The sequence below is a fragment of the Nomascus leucogenys genome, chromosome X, assembly GCF_006542625.1.
Source record: "Nomascus leucogenys isolate Asia chromosome X, Asia_NLE_v1, whole genome shotgun sequence".
NCBI classification, from domain to species: domain Eukaryota; kingdom Metazoa; phylum Chordata; class Mammalia; order Primates; family Hylobatidae; genus Nomascus; species Nomascus leucogenys.
Window position 1 is genome coordinate 62,972,863 of NC_044406.1, and position 15,057 is coordinate 62,987,919.

Here is a 15,057-nt window from a genome sequence, read left to right on the forward strand (position 1 = left end):
TACTCCGTCCCTCAAAGGCTCATTGTACTAGACTTCACAGCCTTCCTCACCCCCACCCATGTGCTTGCCCCAGCCCTCTCCTGCAGTTCCATCCACCCTCAGAGCCCCCTCGGTGCCTGGGGCGTACATACTCAACCCTTAGTGCAGATATTGGGAGAAGCAGTCTTTCTAGAAAAAGAAATCTCACGTTAAATTCCAGTAATTTCACACCTAGTATTACTTCTTTTGCTTGGTGGTTTTATTGAGTTGGCGACCTTTATTCTTCCTGAAGTCTGGTCTGTTCCCAAAGGTCGGAGACTTGCGAGTGGACTTCTTTTTGTCTGATTGTCCTGATTGCTTGGACTAGAAAAAGAAAGTAAGTAAACAAAGAGGCCCCTACAGGGAAGGTTTCTACAACCCAAGGGCCAAAGGAAGGAAAAAAGAAATTGGAGGCAGGAAATTCATCTCAGAGGGCTGGGGTGGAGGAACATTCAGTCGGCTGGTAGGGAGAGGGGGGTGCTGGGGCAGATCACATTTGGCAAGTCTTACCGGAACACTTGCAGGGGGTTCAGTTATAACGACCTTCTTGGCTTCTTTCATTTTAAGTATTTGAATTCGTCTCCTCTCCAGGGCATCACATTGTATGCGCAGTGCAACTAAGAACAAGGAAAAGGCACCTGCACCTCTGAGAACTAGAGACCTTACCCTCCTGATGCTCCCATTCATTGTTCAAACCATCAGCTGGAGCCCCACTTGGCCTAAGATTGAAATGATGGAATGGTGATAGGGAGATATATGGAGAAGATGGCCAAGAAATGGGGGAAGTGGGAAGTAACGCATGCACATTCCACCTGGTGTGAGCTAAACGTCCCTCCTAAAGTGGACCTGGACCCTGCCCCCCTTTTCCTGGGCTCCTATCATCTGACCTACCATATCACGCTAGTCCCACCCTACATTCTCCATCATACAGCTATATACTGTACCCTTCATGTTCTTCCCTCCCCCATCTCACTTCTTACCAAGCAGCCAAGGCTCCGGATTCTTGAGAAGAGGCACAAAAGCTGTGTAAGCATTCTCCAGCCTGGTTCCTGTGAACACAGCCATGTGCTATCTCCAGCCCCTGTCATCCAGTCTCCACCCTTCAGAAGCCCAAGATTCCAGGACCTAACACTAAAGACTACCCGCCGGGCGCAGTGGCTCATGCCTGTAATCCCAGCATTTTGGGAGGCCGAGGTGGGCGGATCACTTGAGGTCAGGAGTTCCAGACTAGCCTGGCCAATTCGAGACTAGCCTGGCCAATTTGGTGAAACCCCATCTCTACCAAAAATACAAAAAAAAAAAAAAATAGCTGGGCATGGTTGTGGGCGCCTGTAATCCCAGCTACTCCAGAGGCTGAGGCAGGAGAATAGCTTGAACCCAGGAGGTGGAGGTTGCAGTTAGCCAAGATCATGCCACTGTTTCAGCCTGGGTGACAGAGCAAGACTCCATCACAAAAAATAAAAATAAATAAATAAATAAATAAAAATAAAGACTACCTTGCCGGGCACAGTGGCTCACGCCTGTAATCCCAGCACTTTGGGAGGCTGAGGTGGGTGGATCACCTGAGGTCAGGAGTTAAAGACCAGCTTGGCCAACACGGTGAAACCCCGTCTGTACTAAAAAATTAGTTGGGCCTGGTGGCAGGCGCCTGTAGTCCCAGCTACTCAGGAGGCTAAGACAGGAGAATCGCTTGAACCTGGGAGGCAGAGGTTGCAGTGAGCTGAGATCGCGCCATTGCACTCCAGCCTGGACAACTGGACAAGAGTGAAACTCTGTCTCAAAAAAAAAAAAAAAAAAAAAACCTACCTTGAGCTAGTGGATATTTCTTCCCCTTAGGTATGGACCTAGAGGAGAGTATGTGTGAGGTAACCTATTACTATAGAGGCAGTGCCCTTCCTTAGGCTGACTAGAGATGGTCAATTTGGATCTGGTTGAGGGTGTTCTGTTGTTTGAGGGTGTTCTGTTTTTTGTTTTAATTTGGTTTTGGTTGTTTTTGGTTTTGGTTTTGTTTTCGGAGGCAGGGTCTTGTTATGTTGCCCAGGCTGGTCTCAAACTCCTGCCCTCTATCGATTCTCCCGCCTTGGCCTCTCAACGTGCTGAGATTACAAGCATGAGCCACTGTGCCCAGCCTTGGATGCCTTGTTTTGAAGATAAGGTTCATAATCTATCTTGAAGGCCTTATTCTATTTCTGGGGAACACTCCTGAGCCTCTACCTGGTGGCCCACGCTCCACCTTACAAACGTAGTAGGTGCTTCGAGCTGTAAGGTATTTGCTGGCATACTCTGCATGGTTGGGCTTCATCAGGAAAAGCATCTTCATTTTCCCCATTTGTTCACACAAATCGATGGTGTCTGCAGGGAGATCACAGGGTAATTGGGGCAGCTAAGGAAAGAGAGTGGGAGCAAAAGGGGCCAGTGATCCTATACAGAATGGGTTGGAGGAAGCTGTAAGGATATGAGGAACTCCCTTCCTGCCAGGAGGAGGGCTTGGGGGTTAGAGATGACCCAACTCCTTCTGACCTTTGGCCATTAGTCCCCTCCCCAAGCTCCTCACTTGTTTTAGGCAACTTTACTTTACTGCAGATGTAATACAGCAACACGACGACAGCACAGTTGGTATTGACCAGAAACTGCTGATTATCTGAGAAGAGATAGGATGGGACACATGGGCCCATTTCTGTGATCTCCACTGCCCTCAGATCCCTCCACCCCCATCCACAGACTCTAGTTCTGTGCTGCCCCTCACCTCCATGTTTGATGAAGATGAACATGCCCTCAAGATCGCCTCACTCTTCACAAAGTGCCCTGATGAGTCATGCAGAAGGAGGGTGTTCTGGAGGCCTCGTGTGGGGCAAATAGGCCTATAGGGTTGGTGGACTGGAGAGGCAGATGGATTTCATAGGCTGAGGATGCCCAGGCTGGACAGGCAGGAGAGAGCTGTTGATAGTTGTGGATAACCAGTATCCCCAGGGGTGGGGCCTGAGGCTGCAGTTAAGGGATTATGAGGTCAGAAGTGGCAGGTGTGGCCAAAAAGTAGAGTAAGGATGAGAAGAGAAAAACTTGGGTGGGGTATGTTTAAGATTAGTTGAAAAGGGGGGGCAACATGGTAAGTCTAACTTTTTTATTTTTTTAATTTTTTTAGACGGAGTCTCCCTCTGTCACCCAGGCTGGAGGGCAGTGGCACAATCTCGGCTCACTGCAACCTCCACCTCCTGGGTTCAAGTGATTCTCCTGCCTCAGCCTCCCAAGTAACTGGGATTACAGGAGCACACCACCACGCCTGGCTAATTTTTGTATTTTTAGTAGAGACGGGGTTTCACCATGTTGGCCAGGCTGGTCTCGATCTCCTGGCCTCGTGATCCACCCACCTTGGCCTTCCAAAGTGCTGGGATTACAGGCGTGAGCCACCACGCCCAGCCCATTGTAAGTCTAACTCTAAACCCTGGAATGAGTGCAGGACACCTGGAAAAAAGTCAGTTTCCAGAATAGTACTCTTTTTCTAGCGAATTGGTAATACTCCTGCCTCCATAGCATGAATGTACTACTCCTTTTTCTTCCCCTCCCACCCTCATTGCATCCCAGGCTTCCCCTGCTCCCCACCCCCATGACAGACATTTTTGATGATTATCAACAGAAACTTTATTTCTCATCGGTTCAGGAACAATCGGAGGGTAGATGGAAAGAGGAAGGGAGGGAAAGAGGGAGGGAGGAAGAATCCTGCAAAAAGGAAGGGCCAGACTGAGGGAGAAGAAAAACACGTACAGGGCAAAAGGGTAATTCTCAAGTGGGGAATGCCAAATGAAGGGGCGCTTACATGGGGGCACAAAATTCCAAATCAGCCACAGTGGGGTGAGGTGAGTATGAGACGCAGATGGGTTGAATGAAGGGAAGTTAGTACCACTTAGGGCTACAGGACCCTGGGGTTCTTCTGTCAGAGGATTGGGGTTCAGGTTTCAGGCTTCAGGGTGTAACATGGGGGGGCCCAGTAGGGGCTATGCTGGTTGCATGCGGAGGCCCCAGGCCCCTCCCCGAGGGCCCCTCCTTTTGGGGGAATCTCACTGACGAGGCAGAGTCGTTCACTGTAGTCTGGCTGCAGACTCTCAGCCAGTCCCTTAGACACACCACTCCAGGCCTAAAGACAGATATGTCCAGGTCAGGGGTCAATTAAGGGCAGGAAGTAAAAGACCGAGCTCTGTGCCAAAGGAGTACTCATGATGTCTGCAACCACTGTAATTGATTACAGAAGGGATACACAGGCTCCTGGGCCCCCAATACCAGTTTCCATTTGCCTCACTCAATCTATAATCTGCACTTCTGTGTGTGTCTCTCTCTGTATAGTCCATCCCCCATTTGGTCGGCCACATCCTGACAGTTAGTGCAGGGCCTCCTTCCCTCTCCTCTCTGCCCCCACCCCCACACTCTGTCTGTCTTGCTGGCAGGCAGTTGGCAGTTGATAGACTGCAGCATGCTTATGGCAGCGTTCTCACCGAAAAGTTCCCGTGGTATTCAGTAACAAGATCCTCTAGGTTCTTCAGGGTGGGAATTCGGGGCATCGTCCTGACAGGGAAGAAAGAGGGAGCAGGAGCACATAGGTTAAAGCTTTTTTATCACCCTTCTCCCAGTTGTCCCATATGAAATAAAGTGATTCTGTGTTCTCTGTGCCTGTGGCTTCCTTCCATCACCAAACCCTCTTCAGTAATCTCTCATTCCTTACTGTCTCATCCTTTACTCCTAAAGACCCTGCAAAACCCTCCTCTGCTATTCTCAGCTACCGTTCCCCTCATTTTTCTGGGCTTCTCCAAATCTCACCGTTCCAGCCAGAAATACACACAGAGAAGGCTGATAATCAATCCCATGGAGCCAACGGAGATAACCACGGCTTCCAATGCAAACAGGAAAGGATTCTCTATAGAAAAAAGAAAAGCAAAGTGGACCTTATATTTGTTGTGCCCCTACTACATGCCAGGCACTGGTGCCAGGCACTGCGCTAAAGACATACTCTCTGTTTAATCCTCACAACAGCTCCTGTGAGGCAGAAACAATTACCTCCATCTTACATCTCAGGAAACAGAATCCAAGAGTTTAGTGATGTGCCCAAGGCCAAAGAGGTAGTGTGTGGCAGAGCCTAGATCCAGCTGGTTCCAAAGCCATCTTCACCCTGCAGGCTCTCTAGGAATGCTTCAGGGAAATCCTATACATTCTATAGCCCCCTTGAGTACCCCTCAGCCTCCTTCTCAATCCACCCCCCTACTCTAACAACATACTAACCTAACCCTACACAGAAAAACCTTGATTTCTAGAGGTTGGGGTTGGACTGTGTGGGGAGATGGGGCACCAAGTTTGGGGGCTTTAGTGATAGGGAAGTGGAGCAAAAGACAGTGGTGTTAGAAAGGCTGGGGTGTTGGGCTCATGGATTGGGTCATGTGGACCCATTTTACCTTTTGAAGTATTGCTCCCCCAGTGGATTGGGTGGCTCCATTCACTCCAATGCTGAGCACTTCCACAGAGTGGGTTAAAGCGGCTCCGAACACGAAACGTGTAGCGTTTCTGCCCATCCACGCTAGGCAGGGAGAACTTATGTCTATAATCCACTGATTGTTCCTTGAAGAGAAAGAGGATGAGGGAAAGTGGGTGTCTATGAGAGAAGGGAGAATTAAAACATACTCCTGAACACCCACCAGTGTCATCTCTGCTACTGCCCAGTTTCTCTCTCGTCTCTTGACTACTCAAGCCACACTGCTCCCTTCACTGACTTGAATCTAATGCCTCCCCTCTGGATTCCCTCAATGGCTTCCTTTTGTTTACTTGTCTATCTGGTATCAGGAAGAGTATGGGTAGGGAATCCCTAATGAAAACTCACTGGTGTCAGGCATGGTGGCTCACGCCTGTAATCCCAGCACTTTGGGAGGCCGAGGTGGGCAGATCACCTGAGGTCAGGAGTTCAAGACCAGCCTGGCCAACATGACAAAACATTGTCTTTACTAAAAATACAAAAATTAGCCAGGCATGGTTGTGCATGCTCCCAGCTACTCAGGAGGCTGAAGCAGGAGAATCACTTGAACCAGGGAGACAGAGGTTGCAGTGAGCCCAAGATCGCCCCACTGCACTCAAGCCTGGGCAAAAGAGTGAGGCTCTGTCTCAAAAAAAAAAGAAAGAAAGAAAGAAAGAAAGAGCCGGGCATGGTGGCTCACGCTTGTAATCCCAGCACTTTGGGAGGCCGAGGCGGGCGGATCACGAGGTCAGGAGATCGAGACCATCCTGGCTAACACGGTGAAACCCCGTCTCTACTAAAAATACAAAAAATTAGCTGGGTGTGGTGGCGGGCGCCTGTAGTCCCGGCTACTCGGGAGGCTGAGGCAGGAGAATGGCGCAAACCCGGGAGGCGGAGCTTGCAGTGAGCCGAGATCGCGCCACTGCACTCCAGCCTGGGCGACAGAGTGAGACTCCGTCTCAAAAAAAAAAAAAAAAAAAAGAAAGAAAGAAAAGAAAAAAGAAAACTCACTGGAGAAAATACGGGAGAAAGGAGTTGGAGGAGGGAGGGTGGGGGTGAGCAGAGAAGCTGGGAGGCAGAGAACAGGAGCTTGATATTAGGTCCTCCTATCTGTCTGGTTGAATCCTTTGGCCCTACTTGCTTGGCCTTAGCTGCTACATTCATGTCCCTAGTCACTCACAGTCCAGCTGTGGTCCCAGTCAGTCCGGTACTGCACCAAGTGCTCCAAACAGTGGTTCAAGAATCTGTTGTTCCAGTTCAGTTCTAGCTGGGATTCACTCAGTTTGTGAAGTGTTAGGTTCTCTGGAGCCCAGGGGATCACTGGAGATATGTGTGCATATGTGGTCATTCCCCTGGCCTAGACAACTCAGGATCCTGAAGGTAGTGCCCCTAATACCTCCTCCCTTCCCATCCTGATCCCCTACTCCTCTTTTCTGCCCGTGTACCCTTATGATAAAAGAACACTACTCCGTAGACTCCAATGTCCCACAGTATCCCTGGTCTCTTGACCCTTTCTTTCCAAATTACCCAGATTCTGCAGTTTCAGCATCTGTGTGGCCTGTCTCCTGGGTTCCCGTGGGTCCTGGAGCTGAACAACAAATGTTTGGTAGAGGTGGATCTCCTTTTTTTGCAACTGACAGCCAGAAGTGATTTCTTCAGAGAATAGATAGTGGCTGCACTTCTGGACTTTATCATTATCCGAGTTCTTGTACCTAGAGGAGAAGGGTTGGAAGAGGAACAGTGGGGCCAGTCTGGGTACTGCAGATATCCAGAGCCTAGCCTCATCTCCCCTCAACCGACTTATGACTTACCCCAGGAGAAAACAGTGGGGCACCTGGGAGACTTGCTACCCTCTTTCTTGGTCTCTGATCCAACCCACCTCTTCTTCTTCCACCCCCCCCTTCCCTTCTCATACCAATAATGCAGAGTGAGGTTGGTAGGCTGGGGCTCAGAGCTGCTGTTCCAAGTGCAATTCATGTACTCGACATTGAACACAAAACACTGAACCTCTGGGAGGGGCAGAGTGGAAACACTGAGGGAGTCAGTGGGCATAGAGGTCAGGAAGAAATCTAGATTGGGGAGAAAATGAAGGCAGGGAGGGAAAGAGAAATGATGGTCAGAAGGAGGAGGCCAAGCATGGTGGCTCACGTCTGTAATCCTGGTGCTTTGAAAGGCTGAGGCAGGAGGATCACTAGAGGCCAGGAGTTTGAGACCAGCCTAGGCAACATAGTGAGACCCTGCCTCAAAAGAAAGAAATAAACAAACAAACAAGAGAGAAAAAAGAAGTAGCGTGAGGCAGGGAACCCTCCCCCTTGCCCTTCCCATTCTACTTTTCTTTTTTTTTTTTTTTTTTTTCAGACGGAGTCTTGCTTTGTTGCCCAGGCTGGAGTGCAGTGGCGCGATCTCGGCTCACTGCAAGCTCCGCCTCCCGGTTTCACGCCATTCTCCTGCCTCAGCCTCCCGAGTAGCTGGGACTACAGGCGTCTGCCACGACGCCCGGCTAATTTTTTGTATTTTTAGTACAGACGGGGTTTCACCGTGTTAGCCAGGATGGTCTCGATCTCCTGACCTTGTGATCCGCCCGCCTCGGCCTCCCAAGGTGCTGGGATTACAGACATGAGCCACCGCGCCCGGCCCCCACTCTACTTTTCAATTCTGCCCACATGATTGTAATGGCCAGTGGCAGGTACCAGATTTCTGTACAGCCCCCTTCCCACAGCCGCCCTTCTCACCAGCCCCCTCCAGTCCCAGATTTCCCACCAGCTGTGGTGTCTTCATTCCCACTGGGCGTCAGAATTGTCGTGTTCAGTCCCACTCCCAGCAGGGGCAGCTGCAGGAATAAGAGGGATCTGAATGGCAATGATGGCTTCAACATGGCGCTTGCTCTTCATTCCCTGGGTGTAGTCTGTCTGTGTCAGGAACCTGGGTCCCTCACCCACTACCCCTCCCCACCCACACATTTCCTCTGTCATAGCTTCCGGTGGAAAGAACCTTATAAACCAGGGCTTTACAGAGGGTGTGGCAAATGTGTGCTGTGCGACACGGGCTAAGTCCTCTAGGAGATTAGGTGCTGCTGTAAGGTGGTAAACAGAAACTAAACCTGGATATACAATAGTGTCACAGACTCAAAAATCCTCAGCCCACCTAGATCCTGGGAAGGATCTGTTCACTACCACTAGCACCATTCTCAACCAACTTCTCCTCTAAATCATTACCTTCTATAATGGAAGTTCTGAACTCCCACCCCCGACATCACCGTTCTATGCCATGCCTCTTCCTTGACTCGGTCACCCTTAAATCTCTATCAAAGCTCTACTGTTTTGGGAGGATGGAAAATACCGTCTTGGCTCCTGTGGGCACATATACAGCTGTCTTTCCTCTGATCTAATCCAAACCAGAATACCCACCCTTAGCTGCTGCCTGAGCTGGGTCCCTGTTGAGACTGGCAAGGAAGTGTGACTTATAATACAAAAATATTCTAGAAATGGAGGAACAATAATACTAGCTTCAAGCTTCCCATCTTCCCCCAACTCTGCTTCTCTTCCTGCCTTCCCCACCTCAGTCAATGGTATCGTCACCCTCTCAGTCACCCAGACTTGAAACCTCAGAATCAGCTTCAATTTCTCCCCCTCTCTCACCCGGAGAATATAACCCACTCTGCTTCTGTGGTGTTTCTCCCAACAGTTTCCTCCTTTCCATTACCACAGCCACTCTGCTAAATCAGTCTTTCATTAGCTCTAGTCATGATTCTTTCTAGACTCCACCAACTGGCCTCCCTTTCTAAAGGCCCTCTGCTCTCTAATCCATTCTTCATCCTGTCGCCAGTTTTACCTTCCCCCAAAACACAGAGCTGATTGGAGAAGCCACTTACAGAAACTATTTATTCAGCAAACATTTATTAAGTTTTTAATATGTGCCAGGCACTGTGCTTATGTTCTGGAAATAGACCAACAAGACATCCTCATATTTCTAGATGCTCACGGAAAAGTGGGGAAGACATAAACAAGTAATACAACATAGTGTAACAAGTCCTATAGCATAAATGTAGAGATACTACAAAGTATGTGAGCACAGAAGAGGAAGTAACTAAATTTACCAAGATGGAGAGGGGGATAGTTTAGTGAATGCTGTGCTGAAGAGGTGCTATTTCAGTGGCATCTTAAAGAATGAGTGTAATTTTACCAGACAGAAAGTGGGGTAGGATATCAAGCAAAGAAAAACAGCACTTGCCTGGGAGTCTCAGGAAAACTGGACTATATGGCCCAGCTTAGTATTTAGTATGTATCTTTAGTATGTATTAGTTTGCTAGGGCTGCCATAAGTTATCCCCAAACTGAGTGGCTTAAACCAAGAGAAATTTATTCTCTCGGCCGGGTGCAGTGACTCACGCCTGTAATCCCAGCACTTTGGGAGGCCAAGGCAGGTGGATTGCTTGAGGAGTTCGAGACCAGCCTGGCCAACCTGGTGAAACCCCGTCTCTACTAAAAATACAAAAATTAGCCAGACATGGTGGCGCACACCTGTAATCCCAGCTACTCAGGAGGCTGAAACACGAGAATCGCTTCAATCTAGGAGGCAGAGGTTGCAGTGAGCCAAAATTGTGCCACTGCACTCTAGCCTGGGCAACAGAGTGAGACTCCATCTCAAATAAATAAATAAATAAATAAATAAATAAATAAATAAATAAAAATTTTAAAAAAAGACATTTATTCTCTCACAGTTCTGGAGCCCAGAAGTCCGAAATCAGCGTGGCCAGGGTTGGTCCCTTCTGCAGGCGCTGAGGAAGAAGTTGTTCCATGCCTCTCTTCTAGCTTCTGGTAGCTGCCGTCAATCCTTGGTGCTTCTTGGCTTGTAGACACATCATTCCAATCTCTGCCTGCATCTTTGCACTACCTCTTCTTCTCTGCATCTCCTTTATCCTTCTCTTCTCTTACAGGGACACCTGTCATTGGATTTATGGCCCACCCTAATACAGGGTGTTCTCTCCTAGGAGCTTTGCCTTAATTACAGCTGCTAAAAGCCTTTTGTCAAAGAAGGTGACATCCACAGGTTCCAAGTGAACGTATCTTTTTGGAGGCCACATTCAACCCACTACTACAGAGGGCATTCTGCAACTTAAAAGTCTTCAAAACCTACTCATGGCCTTCAGAATAAAGTCCAAGCTCCAATGATCAATTCCAGCCACACTGGATATGTCATACGCATTTACTTTCTCTGGAATTAGCCTCTTCCTAACTTTCTGTAGGCTAAAATCCTTCAGAAGGCAAAACCCCGTCTCTACCAAAAATACAAAAATTAGCCACGTTTGGTAGCACTCACCTGTAGTCCCAGCTACTCAGGTGGCTGAGGCACAAGAATCACTTGAACCCAGGAGGCAGAAGTTGCAGTGAACTGAGATCGCACACTGCACTCCAGCCAGAGTGACAGAGCAAGACTCTGCCTAAAAAATAAAAATAAAATAAAATAAATAAATCCTTCAGGGTTACATGCCTACTAGAATAGCCAAAATGGGCTGGGCAAGGTGGCTCACGCCTTGCCTGAAATCCCAGCACTTTGGGAGGCTGAGGCGAGTGGATTGCTTGAGCCCAGGAGTTGGAGACCAGCCTGGGCAACACAACAAGATCCCATCTCTTGTTTTAAAAAAAAAAAAAGAGGCTGGGCATGGTGGCTCACGCCTGTAATTCCAGCACTTTGGAAGGCCAAGGTGAGTGGATCATTTGAGGTCAGGAGTTCAAGACCAGCCTGGCCTACATGGTGAAACCCCGTCTCTACTAAAAAATACAAAAATTAGCCAGGCAGTAGTGGCACATTCCTGTAATCCCAGCTACTTGAGAGGCTAAGGCAGGAGAATTGCTTAAGCCTGGGAGGCGGAGGTTGCAATGAGCCGAGATTGCACTGCTGCACTCCAGTCTGGGTGACAGAGTGAGACCTTGTCTCAAAAAAAAAAAAAAAAAATTGCCCAAATCCAGAACACGGACTACGCCAAATGCTGACAAGGATGTGAAGCAACAGGAACAATTCTCATTTGTTGCTCGTGGAAATGCAAAAATGGTACAGCCACTTGGGAAGACAGTTTGGCAGTTTCCTATAAAACTAAACATACTCTTTCAGCAATCATGTTCCTTGGTATTAACAAAGGAGTGGAAGACTTGTGTTCACATAAAAACCTGCAGACAGATGTTTATAGCAGTTTCATTCATAATTGCCCAAACTTGGAAGCAATGAAGGTGTCTTTCAGTAGGTTTATGGATAAACTGTGGTACATCCTGAAAGTGAAATATTATTCGGTGCAAAAAGAAATGAGCTATTAAGGCCGCGAAGAGACATGGGAGAAAACTTAAATATATATGACTAAGTGAAAGAAGCCATGCAGAAAAGGCCACCTACTATAGGATTACAACTATATGACATTCTGGAAAGGGTGAAACTATGGAGACAGTAAAAAGATCAGCAGTTGCCAGGGGTTGTCGGAGAGGGAAGGATGAATAGGTGGAGCAGAAAAAGTTTTCAGGTCGGTGAAAATATTCTATAAGATACTACAATGGTGGATACATGTTATTCTTTTGTCCAAACTCTCAGACTGTATAAGATAACATCAAGAGTGAACTCTGACGTAAACCATGAACTTTGGGTAATGATGTTCAAGATAGGTCCATCAACTGTAACGAATATACCATTCTGGTGGGTTCGTTGTTGTTGTTGTTGTTTTGTTTTGTTTTGTTTTGTTTTGAGACAGAGTTTCACTCTGTTGCCCAGGCTGAAGTGCAGTGGGGTCATCATGGCTTACTGCAGCGTCCACCTCCTGAGATCGAGTGATTCCCTCCCCTCAGACTCCAGAGTAGCTGGGACTACAGGCGCCTGTCCCTAAACCCCGCTAATTTTTTATTTTGTTTTTGGAGAAATAGAGGTTCCACCATGTTCCCCAGGCTGGTCTAGAACTCCTGGGTTCAAGCAATCCACCCATCTCGGCCTCCCAAAGTGCTGGGATTACAGGCATGAGCCACCATGCCTGGCCCACTCTGGTGGGGGATGTCAATGGGGGAGGTTATCCACGTGTGAGGGCAGACAGTATATGGGAATTCTCCATACCTTCCTCTCAATTTTGCTGTGAATCTAAAACTGCCCTAAAAAATTCTTTTATGCCGGGTGCTGTGGCTCACGCCTGTAATCCCAGCACTTTTGGAGGCCGAGGTGGGTGGATCGCTAGAGACCAGGAGTTTGAGACCAGCCTGGGCAACATAGCAAAAACCTGTTTCCACACACACACACACACACACACACACACACACACACACAAAAGCAAAAATTAACCAAGTGTGGTGGCCAGCGCCTGTGGTAGTAGATACTTGGGAGGCTGAGGTGGGAGGTTCGCTTGAGCCCAGGAGGTGGAGGTTGCAGTGAAGTGAGATTGCACCACTGCACTCTAGCCTGGGCCACTGAGTGAGACTCTGTCAAAAAAAAAAAAAAGAAAGAAAAGAAAAATTATCCTTTAAAAATATCCTTCAGGTTGGTGGCTCACGCCTGTAATCCCAACACTTTGAGAGGTGGAGGCAGGTGGATCACCTGAGGTCGGGGGTTCGAGACCAGCCTGACCAACATGGAGAAACCCCATCTCTACTAAAAATACAACAACAAAAAAATATTTAGCTGGACATGGTGGTGCATGCCTGTAATCCCAGCTACTCGGGAGGCTGAGGCAGGAGAATCGCTTGAACCAGGGAGGCAGAGGTTGCAGTAAGCTGAGATCACGCCATCGCACTCCAGCCTGGGCAACAAGAGCAAAACTCAGTCTCAAAATAAATAAATAAATAAATAAATAAATAAATAAAATATCGTTCAGGCTGAGCGTCGTGGCTCACGCCTGTAATCCCAGCACTTTGGGAGGCCGAGGTGGGCGGATCACTTGAGGTCACGAGTTTGACACCAGCCTGGCCAACATGGAGAAACCCCGTCTCTACTAAAAATACAGAAATTAGCTAGGCATGATGGCACAAGCCTGTAATCCCAGCTACTGGGGAGGCTGAGGCAGGAGAATCACTTGAACCTGGGAGGCGGAGGTTGTAGTGAACCAAGATCACGCCACTGCACTCCAGCCTGGGCAACAAGAGTGAGACTCCGTCTCAAAACAATAAATAAAATAAAAAATAAAATAAACAAAAATAAAAATATCCTTCAGAGTTAGTTCAAATGTTACCTCAGCCTCCCGAGCAGCTGGCATTACAGGCGCCTGCCACCACACCAGCTAATTTTTGTATTTTTAGTAGAGATGGGATTTCACCACGTTGGCCAGGCTGGTCTTGAACTCCTGACCTCAGGTGATTCGCCCGCCTTGGCCTCCCAAAGTGCTGGGATTACAGACGTGAGCCACCGCTCCCCACCTTGAATTACTTTTTCTTTCCGTTGTGATTCAATAGCATTTTGTTATTTTTGTTACTGGTGTTATTTTTGTTTATCGTTATTTGTTACTTTTGTTATAGCGCACTGGCTGTCTTTTCTCTAAAAGGCAATACAAGGCCAGCACAGCGGCGCACGCCTGTAGTCCGGGCTACTGGGAGGCTGAGGCGGGAGGATCGCTGGAGTCCAGGAGGTTGATGCTGCAAGTGAGCCGTGATCGCGCCACTGCACTCCAGCCTAGGCGACAGAGGGAGAACCTGCCTCAGAATAAATAAACAAATAGCAATACGACAATAGGATATTGACTCTGGAACTGAGCATCTTAGTGCCAGCTCTGTTACTCACTAGCTGTATAATATTGGGTAAGTGAATTTTCACACTTTGAAAACCAGCTTCCTCATCCGCAAAATCGAGCCAATAACAATCCCTAACTCATGAGGCTGTGAGCAGATTAAAGGAGATAGTGTCTGAAAAGCATCTGACACAGTAGGTGCCTCTTTAGCTAGACCAAGGGTTCTTAACCTGGAGTTCATGGATCCTTAGGGGATACATGGATGAACTTCAGGGGATCTAAGAATCTAAAGTAACATTTTGCATGTCAATATATGCATATTATTATTATTATTATTTCTGGGAAGAAGGTCCATAGCTTTCATCAGCACCTTTAAGGGTTTGTGAATCAAAAACGTTAGTCTGCGGTACCCTTGGGCAGAAAAAACAAACAAGAAAAGGTTAGACAACTCGATGGTAGACCTTGAGGGATTAGAGCCAGCCTTTCAGGGTTTAATAGGTTCTTTCTCATGCATACATAGTTTCTAATGTTCACAATAGCCCCTTGAAGGAGGTGTTAGCGCACCTATTTTTCAGATGCCGGAGCTAAAAAACGAACTGATCTGTAATAGACGGAGTTCCTAACCAATGCAAATATTATTGAAGACTTTTCTAGGCCAAAACTGAGCTAGGCTCTGGGAACCGAATTCCAGTCAGAACTCAGCATCACAGAGGCCTCCCTCTTCCCTGGTTTGCATCCCCAGCTCACTCTGCGCCTCCGGAACGTTTCATAGATTTTCGCTGAGTGAAATCGACTTGCCGCCGCCACCGCCGAAAAACTCCCGAGGCACAGAGCTCCGCCCCCACCGGGCCAGGCCCCACCCC

General features: G+C 48.1%; 2 protein-coding genes across 3 annotated transcripts; both read right to left on the reverse strand.

Annotated features, from left to right (window-relative positions):
- Window positions 1-118: 118 nt before the first annotated feature.
- Window positions 119-2,973, reverse strand: CXHXorf65 (chromosome X CXorf65 homolog). The gene is made up of 6 exons (XM_003272691.2): window positions 2,765-2,973; window positions 2,573-2,659; window positions 2,233-2,370; window positions 999-1,067; window positions 529-635; window positions 119-342 (listed from the first exon to the last, which is right to left on the reverse strand). The coding sequence occupies exons 1-6, from the start codon at window positions 2,787-2,789 to the stop codon at window positions 217-219; spliced, it is 552 nt and encodes a 183-aa protein (XP_003272739.1). The 5' UTR covers window positions 2,790-2,973; the 3' UTR covers window positions 119-216.
- A 659-nt stretch (window positions 2,974-3,632) lies between these two features.
- On the reverse strand, window positions 3,633-15,003 carry IL2RG (interleukin 2 receptor subunit gamma). Of its 2 annotated transcripts, XM_030806749.1 has the most exons (9): window positions 14,942-15,003; window positions 8,270-8,339; window positions 7,425-7,578; window positions 7,037-7,221; window positions 6,690-6,829; window positions 5,457-5,619; window positions 4,828-4,924; window positions 4,506-4,575; window positions 3,633-4,150 (listed from the first exon to the last, which is right to left on the reverse strand). In XM_030806749.1, the coding sequence occupies exons 3-9, from the start codon at window positions 7,559-7,561 to the stop codon at window positions 3,965-3,967; spliced, it is 978 nt and encodes a 325-aa protein (XP_030662609.1). In that variant the 5' UTR covers window positions 7,562-7,578; window positions 8,270-8,339; window positions 14,942-15,003; the 3' UTR covers window positions 3,633-3,964. The 2 variants fall into 2 exon arrangements, with proteins under 2 accessions (XP_030662609.1, XP_003272738.1); XM_003272690.4 differs by lacking the exon at window positions 14,942-15,003 and having other exon boundaries at window positions 8,270-8,476.
- Between the last annotated feature and the right edge of the window lie 54 nt (window positions 15,004-15,057).